Source organism: Natrix helvetica, assembly GCF_964273705.1.
Source record: "Natrix helvetica genome assembly, chromosome: 6".
NCBI lineage: Eukaryota > Metazoa > Chordata > Lepidosauria > Squamata > Natricidae > Natrix > Natrix helvetica.
In genome coordinates this window covers 21,116,867-21,127,959 of record NC_138553.1, presented here as the reverse complement: position 1 = coordinate 21,127,959, position 11,093 = coordinate 21,116,867, and the positions used below count along the sequence as shown (strand labels likewise).

The 11,093-nt window shown below is 39.1% G+C and overlaps 1 protein-coding gene across 1 annotated transcript; it reads left to right on the top strand.

The window, feature by feature from the left end:
* Nucleotides 1-941: 941 nt before the first annotated feature.
* RAB19 (RAB19, member RAS oncogene family) lies at nt 942-10,493 on the top strand. The gene is made up of 4 exons (XM_081956705.1): nt 942-1,028; nt 5,859-6,082; nt 7,111-7,294; nt 9,578-10,493. Exons 2-4 carry the CDS (start codon nt 5,888-5,890, stop codon nt 9,838-9,840), a joined length of 642 nt encoding a protein of 213 aa, XP_081812831.1. The 5' UTR covers nt 942-1,028; nt 5,859-5,887; the 3' UTR covers nt 9,841-10,493.
* Nucleotides 10,494-11,093: the final 600 nt, after the last annotated feature.

Below are 11,093 nucleotides of genomic sequence, written 5' to 3'. Positions count from 1 at the left end.
GATTGGGCTTATTACCCGGGGAGGGCTTATTTTGGGGGAAACAGGGTATGTGAATGCAAATACTATATACTGGTCTTATCTTGCAACCAATATTTATCCACATGTATTGATATCACATATTATGGAATCCTATAGGCGGATCTGATTGTAAGAGTAGAGTCCTGTTACTCTGTGGTAGCAAAAACAAAATAAAACAAACAAAAAACAAAAATTACAGAGTCTGGTAGCTCTTTTACAACTGATTTTTTTTATTAAAGCCATACGTTTTCATGAATTGCAGCTCACTTCATCAATTGTTCATGCTTATGCCTTTTAATAAAATGTACTGGCTGTAAAGGATACCATACACCTGCTTAAATTTTTATTATAATTAATAAATAAATTTAGAAAAGAGTTGAACTGGATTACTTCTTTAAAAATCTTGGCATCGAGATTTTGCTTTTAGGATATTTGCTTCTCCTTTTCCACTTAGCATTTCAAAAATATATTCAAAATTGTCACATAGAATGTTAAGCTTTTTTTAAAAAAAAAAAACAAGGCAGGTATAAAACTACCAAAGGTAAATTAATGCAGCAGTTCTTTTATCTTCTCTAGGCTTATTCTCTTTCGAAGGCATCTGTTCTATATCATTATGTAATACAGTTCTTTGTATATTTACTTACAAGAAACCCCATGCAATTCAGCAGGATTTACTCATACATAAACACATGCCAGTTGTAGTATTTTCTGCCTTGTGTCACCTGAGGATATGCACATAATAAACATGCAATAATGCAACATTTCCTTTGCAGACATAGTATATTTTAAATGAGGAAGTGATTTGTTTCCCTGTTAAACTTCTAATCTGGTAACATATCTTTTATATGTGGTGTTTCTTTAAAAAAAAAAAAAGGTTTGAACAGGTCAGGTTCATTACACCAGCAGGAGACCGAAAGCGCTCAATTTATGAACTACATTTCCCATCAGGCGGTAAGAAAACTAGAAAAGGTGGGAGGAGAATAGAAAGAAAGCTGTACCTGTTCATGCAGGTAAGACAAAAGAGTGAATAAGGGGTGAATTGACCCTTAAAGAAGCAAGGATTCTGGTGCTTTGGGATACCATATAACTTATGTTGAGTGCTTAAAGTTTTACTTTGTTGGTGGTGTTTGTTGGTTTTTGCGGGGGAATTTTTTGAGTGAAAACAGGTTGCTGAAAACCGGAAAGGTAGAAAAAGGAAACAAGGATAGTTTCGATGGTTAAGATCTGTTGATAATGGGAAACGGTCTGTTGCTTTTATTTTTGGCTGACTAGAAACTGAAGTCAGTAAATATATATATCAGCATGTGACAAACTTATAAAGGAAAGATGCCGGAAGGAAGGAAAGAAGTGAAAACCTATTCTCTCTTTCTGCCCTTAATGGTGATTTATGTTTGTGCCCTTCTAACCAGCTGCTTTTACACATGCAAAGATTTTACTGAAGTATGGAGTAGTGAGAAAGAAATCTCTATTTTCCAAAACTTTGAAGACAACATTATCTGTTTGGATAGTTATTGCAGCTCTGCAGTAAATGTTATTATTCAGAGACCAGCATGGTTTGCTTTTTATTTAGTTTAATGTTCTATTTATTTCAGTGTGGGAAGAGTATCTTTTTAAAAACTTCTAGAAGCTCAAGAGCAAGCAGTTGCAGCTGAGTGCACAATTGTATCTGATCATTAAATAAATTGCTTTCTGAATTGCCATCAAAAGCTTGGGTAAGATACAATCTACTCTTACATTCAGAGCTCAAATGATTAGAGGAGAGATGGGCATTTTTGTGAAACTTTCTGTCTTATTTCCCCATATTAACCACTTGTGGTTTCCCAATAGTCTTTTAATAAGCTTCTTCTCATATCCAAGCATCTAACCACAATCAACTCAGGCAGGGATAGACAGCTTAGGACTCAGAGCCAACTTTGGTGTATAATCATTGGTTTTCTTCTCAGAATGCCTTTCCAAGAATACCCCAATTCATCAAGTAAAATGATGAGTCACAGTGGTTAAACACTTTTAATTCACTTTTAATTCACAGTGTGCGAAAGTAGACCCAAGTGTCGGCTATCCACAGAGAATGTGACAGGAAGCAACTTTACCCATTAGCTTTCTAGTCCATATGTTTTTCTTGACCAGACCATTTTTCTACTGTGATTGTATAAGCCTCATTTGGCTACCATTTTTTTAGCATTTTTGAGCATTTTTTGATGCCCTCAATCTGCTCTCTAAGGCCACCAATTGAAACAGAGTTGGAAGGGACCTTGGAGATCTTCTAGTCTAACCCCTTATTTATTTTTTATTTATTTTATTTATTAAATTTGTTAGCCGCTCCCTCTCCACAAAGGGACTTGGGGCGGCGTACAATAAATAAAACACATATTATAAAATTACACATTGTACGGAGGAGGTATAAAAACACAATACAATCATTATAATAACATAGAAAAATTAAAATAAGTTAAAATTAAATACCCCAATGGAGATTACAAGTTTAAAAATTTCCAGGAGGAGTAAAATGGAACTATGGTTGAGCCAGGCCTGCTAGTTGAAAAAGGTGGGTCTTGAGTTTTGAACGGAAGGAGCGGAGGTCGGTGGTAATCCTAATATCTGGGGGGAGGTCATTCCAGAGGGCTGGGCCCATCACAGAGAAGGCCCTACTCCTGGGCGCCGTCCTTTGGCACTGCCTAGTGGACGGCACCCGGAGAAGTCCCTCTCTGTGAGAGCGAATTGGTCGTAGGGATGTATGGGGCAGGATGTGATCCCTTGCCCATGTAGGAAGCTATCATTTCAGACAAATGGTTGTCTAATCTCCAGTGTTGGAATACCCACAGGTTCTGGAGACAGTTGGTTCCACCAATTAATTGTTCTGCCAGGAAATTTCTCCTTAGTTCTAGGTTGGTTCCATCCTTGATTAATTTCCATCCGTTCCTTCTTGTCCTGCCTTCAGGTGCTTTGGAGGATAGGTTGACTCCTAACTTTGCAGTACTGGTGCAATATCTGACTGAAAGTGGATTACTACTCTTCTATTACATGTTGAAATGGAGGCATTGAGAGCAGCTGCCTGTACTCCTCACAATAGCATCCCATAGATCGCAGACAGGATTCTTGTAATATGTTTTAAGTAGGACCACAATATAAGTCAGTCCCAAATAGCATTGCTGGATGGTTACTAGGGTTTGGCTGTATATAAGTGTTTTAAAATAGAGTGTCCACAGTGCTACAGGAAACCTTAAGGAACAGCATCTGTTCTGTTGATTCTGATGTGTAGACAGGGAAAGAAAAAGGGAAACAGTTGTGCAAAATCAGAGGTTGTTTACAGAGTTAAAAAGTGAATAATATCTCAGCTTTCGAAATATCTGAGGCGGTAGAATGGTTGCACAATATCTCTTTGGATGCACTCTGTCACTTTGATCTTGCTCAGTCCCCCAGGGTCAGTCAACAGTTATTTTTCACCTTCCTGTTTTTATGATTCTCTATAATGCAGGCCAGAGTCTGTTTCCTTAAAAAAAAAAAGCCCACAGGTGAGCAACTGTAGTTCTGTTGCTATGCCACTTTTCTCTTCTACAGAAGACAAAGCCAAATAGACAATAAAAGACGCTCTGGGACAACTTTTCTGACTGGTTAATTATATTGACCAATAATAACAACAAACAGTAACAATAACAGCAGCACTAGGCCCTTTTAAACTTTTCATTATCTTGCTATCACCCTCCAAGTAAAGTGTTTTAGTTATCTTTCTCAAAGAACTTTCCCCATTGCTGAGGTAAAATAGTATTCACCTATCCTGGAACTACCGTATTTTTCGGAGTATAAAATGCACCCTCCCCCCCAAAAGAGGGTGAAAATCTGGGTGCGTCTTATACACTGAATACAGCATTTTTTGGTATCCCGAAATTCTGCCCCACACCCATTCTTCATAAAAATGGACGCACAGAGGGTTTGGGGGCCTGTAGAGTGGTCTGGGGGCTGGGGAGGGCAAAAATGGGCGCTTAAAGTGTTTATGTCCTCCCCAGCTCCCAGGAGCACTCTGTAGGCCTTCCAAATACTCTACACACCCCATTTGTTATGAAAAATGGGCTCATTTTTTGCTCGGTTTTGCCCTCCCCAGGCCCCAGGAGCAGTCTACAAGCCTCCCAAACTCTTGTGAAAAACGGGGCATGCAGAGGGTTTGGGAGGCCTGCAGAGTGCTCCTGGGGGGCTGGGGAGGGCAAAAACTTTTGTTTTAAAATTACCTCTTCAAAATCTTGGTGCGTCTTATACTCTGGTGTGTCTTATAGTCCAAAAAATACAGTAGTTTTGAGAATTCTCTGGAGGATTTCTTCTTGAATACATTTTAAATGGGTCCTGCTTCAGTTTCCACTGTGAAAGAGAATAAGGAGCAGGGCCTTTTAAATGGTGACACCAGTATAATACAATATTCTCATCTAATAATTTTATTTTTCTATTAAAATGTCTTCTAAAAATGTTCCCAAGCAAAGCTGATTGGTTGAGAGTGTTTTTTCAAATACATGTTAAGAGAGATTACTTCTCTTTTTCTAGCTGTATTTCTGGTGATGAATTTGAAAGATACTGAAGGTTTTTTTACTTTCCTCCAAAATGATCTGTCTCTCATTCTCTCTCTCTCTCTCTCTTTCTCTCTCTCCTTCATCCCTTCCTTCCTGTTTTAAGATTTTAATATTAAGATGAGATACATGTGATAGAGAACCAATTTGATGTTAAGGCACCAGGCTTGAAACTTGTGAGTTCTAATTCTGTCTTTAGGCACAAAGCCAATCTAGGTGACCTTGGGCCAGTCGCTCTCCTTCAGCCCCAGGTAGGGGGCAATGGTGAACCAGTTCTAAAATCTTGTCAAACTGCAGAGATTTTGGAGAATCATCCACTTCAACACTGATTTGAAGGCACAAGACAAAACAAAAATCTTGATGTATTTAATATATGATGGGATGGGGAGTTTGTTCAATTGTATTATTTCATTTAGCTTAAATGGGAACTACTGCAATCTTATTTAAAAGTTGTTATTAAGGAAAAGATTAAATCTTGATAATCTTTAGATTTCACAAGCATTGGTTTCAGCAGTAGGCTAAAAGTCTCAGCTTCTCCAACATACCACTGCAATAGCCTGAATGGCCTCTTTTCTAAAGAAGATGAATTTCAACAAAATTTGAATTTAGGAAAGCAACTACACTGGAAGAATGGTGGAAACCCTCTGGCAAACCTCATTTTTTGCTACGGGTGCTTCTGGGGTAGTAAATTTTTCTGTTGACTTTAGAAATACCGATAAGTCCTTGGTTAACGATTATAATTATAGCCAGAATTTCTGTTGCTAAGTGATGCAGTCGTAGAGCGTGATCTCATGTAGCCATGCTACTTAGCAACAGCAGTGCCTGGTTACCGTTGTTAAGTCAGAACTGTGTGGTCTTTAAGTGAAGACCTCATGTGATGGTGACTTCCATGTTTCTGACAGCTTCCCCATTGAATTTGCTTGTGGGAAGCTGTCAAAGAAGGTTGCAAATAGCATTCATATGACTGGGCTGGTTGTTGGGCACCTGGATCAAAATCATCTAACCACAAAGGTGTTGCAGTGGCCGGAACTTCGAGGACTAGTCATAACTACCACTTGTTCATAATCCTCAAAACTTTGAAGTGTCGTTGAACAAGTGGTTGTTAAAAAGGACCATCTGTAGTAGCTAAGAAGTCTATTTGTTTACAAAACCACTGATGAATCTGCTAATTCAGAATACATCACTTGTGTGCACCACCAAATTATCAAAATTTAATTTAATTAGGTTTTGAAATGTACACTGGTTTTCATTTTTGCATTCCTTCCCCCACTTCCCCTGTTAATCTAGGGCCAAAGTTCTCAAAACTCTAGAATATCATGGCTTTCACCAATGCAGAGATGGATGATGCGTTTGAGTACCTGTTCAAGATCATACTGATTGGAGACTCAAATGTGGGGAAGACGTGTGTGGTTCATCGCTTCAAGTCTGGACAATACCATACGAAGCAGCAGAACACTATTGGAGTTGACTTTACAGTGCGTTCCCTGGAAATTGATGGCAAGAAGGTGAAGGTGAGCGTTTTATATCTCTACTGTGCCTTTTGATGATGGTTAGGACTTTTCCACCCAGCCATTAGCCTCACGTTTCTCATCTTTCCTGCATCTTCATGCCATGGTATGAATGTCTCTATAGCTGCTCCCTGGGCTTTGGGTAATGAGAAAGGAAAGGAGGCAGTTTAACTGGGCAGCAGAGGAGAGGTAAAACTTGAATTCTAGCCAGTGCTCCATCCTCATCCTTACTATAACCTTATGTATAGTAAGTGTATGTCCAAGCATTTCTAAAGATGGGGGAAGGGAATAAGTCCTGGCTTCATCACATCTTTGAATGGGGAAAATCCCAGAAGTTGGGAAATCACATGAGGCAGGAGATCCAGGTAAGTTTCCCAGACCCAGAGAAGGGTAGTATAAAAGTTATTTGGCAGCATCTTTTCTACAGCTACAGTTGGGATAATAGTTGCTAATTCCCAAAGATCTGGAGTACCCAAGTCAGGAAAAGCTTTGAAATACAGTTATACATCACTTGCCTGAGAATAGCTGTGTTAGAGATTTTACTGTAAATATAATTACACAAGGCTAAGATAGAGGAAAGGAATGTGGTGGCTCAGTGGCTAAGACACTGAGCTTGTCGGTCAGAAAGGTCGGAAGTTCAGCAGTTCGAATCCCTAGCGCCGTGTAACGGAGTGAGCTCCCGTTACTTGTCCCAGCACTTACCAACCTAGCAGTTCGAAAGCATGTAAAAAATGCAAGTAGAAAAAATAGGGACCACCTTTGGTGGGAAGGTAACAGCGTTCCGTGTGCCTTCGGCATCTAGTCATGCCAGCCACATGACCACAGAGATGTCTTTGGACAGTGCTGGCTCTTCGGCTTTGAAACAGAGATGAGCACCGCCCCCTAGAGTTGGGAACAACTAGCACATATGTACAAGGGGAACTTGGTATTTTAAGATAGAGGAGTTGTGGCTGAGCAACTATTTCTAGTGTTTAGGTGCTTGGAGAGACCATTTCTGTTTCTGCCTCTTTTTAATTTCCTTCCAATTTCAGATACAAGTGTGGGATACGGCAGGCCAAGAACGCTTCCGCACAATAACTCAAAGTTATTACCGCAGTGCCCATGGCGCTATTCTCGCCTACGATATAACCAAAAGATCGACATTTGAGTCTATTCCTCATTGGATTTATGAAATTGAAAAATATGGTGCAGCAAATTTGGTCTTAATGTTGATTGGTAAGTTCTGAAGTCTATCCCATCTCTCCCCCCCCCCCTTAGTTAGAAAGTTTGAGAGTTACTTTTAAAACGAAGGGGGGCAAATAGTACTTATTTTACTGTAACAGAATTGGTGGGCAAGAAATATTGAAGATCTTGTATAAACATCTTAAGAGAAAATTTATTTCCCAGTTATTGACTTCGTGTTTTAAGAGATGCAGTTCTAAGTTTATCTCTTAAAACACAGAGTCAATAATTGGGAAATAAACACGAATCCTCTTAGCTACATAGTAATGAATTCTAGGTAAAATACTAAAATCAAGTTAATGTTTGTCAAAAAATTAAAAATAATAATGAGTCTGTTGTTCAATTTAGACGAGAAAAAAAAACAAGGATCTTTCGTGGTAAAATGTGAATATCGTAGGGCTAGACAATTAAATGATCAATCATTATTGTATTAATTGCCACGGGGGCAGCCCTAATATTAGATAAAATGTGGTTATTTTGGTAGATGAATCAAGACAGCAAAATAAAAATAAAATATTGTTAATCTGAAACCAGAAATCTTCAGGGAAGATAATAAAATTTCCTTCAATGCCTGTCCTGTGGCTAGATCAGAGGTACCCAACTCTTGGTCCGTGGACTGGCATGCCAGAAACTGGTCCTTGCAAGCAAGTGAAGTCCCATTCGCAGGATGCAGGCAGCATGCGAAACCACACCCTCGCCAGTCTGTGGGGAAAAACCTCTCTCCAAGGAACCGGTCCCTGGTGCCCAAATGGTTGGGGGCCATTGGGCTAGATAACAAAGGGACCAAATGTTGCTGTATGAAATTCACAGGGCTAGCCTTCCATTTTATGGAGTAAACAGCTGTTTGATCAGCTGAGATGGCTAATGAATGGGAGCAAATCTCAACCCTCTGTTCTTCCAACCAGCCTCTAGAGAAGTCTATTGCGTTTAAAAAACGTACAGCTCTCTGAAGTACAGGAAGTCCTCAACTTATATCAGTTCATTTAGTGACCATTTGAAGTTACGGCACTGAAAAAAGGGACTTATGACTGTTTATTAAATGATCATGACCATTGCAGCATCATATGACTAAAATTCAGATGCTTGGCAAACTGGTTCATATTTATGACGGTTGCAGTGTCTTGGGGGTACGTGATCACCTTTTGGGACCTTCTGACAAGCAAAGTCAATGTGGAAGCCAGATTCATTTAACAATCATTTTAGTAGAGCTGTGGTGGCACAGTGGTTACAATGCAGTATTGCAGGCTACTTCTGGTTGTTCGGCAGCTCGATTCTCACCAGGCTCAAGGTTGACTCAGCCTTCCATCCTTCCAAGGTTGGTAAAATGAGGATCCAGATTGTTGGGGCAATATGTCGACTCTGTAAACCACTTAGAGAGGGTTGTAAAAGCACTGTAAAGTGGTATATAAATCTAAGTGCTATTACTACTAAGTTAACAACTGCAGTGCTTCACTTGACAACTGTGGCAGGAAAGGTGGTAAAATGGGGCAAAGTTCACTTACCAAATGTCATGTTTAGCAACAGAAATTGTGGGCTCAATTGTGGTCGTAAGTCAGGGACTTACTGTACCTCTATTGTATAAACTTATACAGCTACCCATTTTTGTTGGCTCTGAAGTGGTCCTCATCATACGGCATGCTATTGCCATGGCTGTTCAGAGTGTGTCGTCTTGAGAATTCGACATAGATATCTGTGAAATTGGGATCTTTAAGTGACAGTACAGTATATCTCCGAAATGAGAACACCCCCTCACATTTTGTAAATATTTAAGTATATCTTTTCGTGTGCCAACACTGAAGGAATTACACTTGGCTACAATGTAAAGTAGTGGGTATACAGCTTGTATAAAAGTGCAAATGTGCTGTCCCCTCAAAATAACACAACACACAGCCATCAATGTCTAAACAAAAATGTGACAGGGTGTACTCACTTCGGTGATATACTAGTATGTATGTCGTGCTACAATGATACATACTCTGTAAATTTGCATCAGTTGCACACACAACTGCTTATCAAATTTGTATCATTCATGCAATAATTTTATGACATGTCATCGAGGTTTGTGCCACCTATGATCCTCAGAGTAATGCTCTTAACAGCTGCCAGGGTAACGGGAGAGAAAATGTGAGGAGTAGGGCCACTGTGGAAGGAGGAGCAAGGAGATGGCATAAGAATGCTATGCTTCCTGGGTTTGCTTCATAGTTTTTCCCCCCTGCTCCATTTATTTGCCTCAACTATCCACTGGAAATCTAAACCTGGCTTTAATCCAATTTAAAGGGAACAAATCAGACGAATCGGAGAAACGGCAAGTCCTGTTTGAAGACGCTTGCACGTTGGCAGAGAAACACGGCCTTCTAGCTGTACTGGAAACCTCAGCCAAGGAGGCCCAAAATATTGATGAGGTTTTTATCTTGATGTCTAAGGAACTGATGGCTAGGAACACCTTACAACTTCATGGGGAGAATGGATCTTCACACATCCATCTGGACAGTAGGCCAGTGATGGTTTCACCGAGTGAGACATCCAACTGTTCATGTTGATCAAGAGCTACGTATCCCATCGTTCTCTTCCATGTATAATTCCATCATACCATCCTGATGCCATGCCATCGTTGCTGAAATGTCGTTCTTTGGAAATAGGCAGCTTCTTGTTTCCCCTGATCAGCAACAAACACTGGATGAAGGACTTTTTTTTTTGGCAAACATGAGCTGATACAGAGAAGATTGTCTGTGAATACTTCTGATAAGCCACTTTCTATCAGCCTTTGGCTGCTTTTCACTGGTTGGCTGTGAAAAAAATGGTGAGTTTCTTGTAGTGTACATACTGTGTTTAGTTCAGGGATGAGAGAGCTGTTGGTAGCAATCGAGTCAAATTATTGTGGGTAAATACTGATTTATTTTTTTAAAAAGAAATCGAAATCTGAACAAGTACAAAAACAAGTTCTGCAGGGTTTTTCTGCCTATCTAAGAAATGCCTCTGTCTAGTCAGTTTCCTATCTCGGATTACTATAACAATGTCTGTTTAAATTGATGTTTAACAAGGTAATCTTATTTAGTGTGTATTTTGGCTTCCTTAACTGTTTGATTTTGTACAGCCCACCGATTATCAGGGAATGATTGTGATGGTCAAGCGATATACCTAAAAGAGTGCATGGAGAATATCCTGTAATGAAATTAAATATTGATTTCAGTTATGTCATTTTTTCCAACTACTTAAGAGATGATTCCACAAAACAAAAGACTTGTGCAGACCATTCCAGAAATATACTAAAACTACAAGCACTAAAATAGTCTCTTTTTAATCAGTTATCATAAACATGATAAACTCTATATTGTACTGTAGCTTTTAAAAAAATAATAGCACTTAGCAGCTTTTAATATTTATCATAATTTATTGCTGGGATGTTTTCAGTAAGTCAAAAGTCAATATAGCAACATTTCAAAATTACTGAAAGGCATTTGTCAATATACAGCATCACAATAGCTTAGTGGTAAATTTTTTACTACTTGATTATGGGAAGACTGATATCACCAACCATAGTATTAATAATCAAAGAACTGAGTTCTCTTTTTTTAGGTATTTGTGATTCCTTTGTCTTGCATTCCCAAGCAAGGCATTTCTTAAGAAATAATTCTAAATTTATTTCTTAAAACAGAGAGAGACTGTGAGTTTTCTGTTTTGATTAGGTGCTTTTTGTGCTTGTCAACTTGATAAAAAAGCATTGGGGAGGGGGGAGAAATGAAATAATCACTAAATTGGCTCTCCAGATACGCTAGGCATTCTGGGACTTGTA

Coding starts and splice junctions, on each gene's coding strand:
- RAB19 (XM_081956705.1), top strand. CDS start 5,888: ATGGCTTTCACCAATGCAGAGATGGATGATGCGTTTGAGTACCTGTTC. Junction 6,083..7,110: donor TTGATGGCAAGAAGGTGAAG/GTGAGCGTTTTA, acceptor TTCCAATTTCAG/ATACAAGTGTGGGATACGGC. Junction 7,295..9,577: donor TTTGGTCTTAATGTTGATTG/GTAAGTTCTGAA, acceptor TCCAATTTAAAG/GGAACAAATCAGACGAATCG.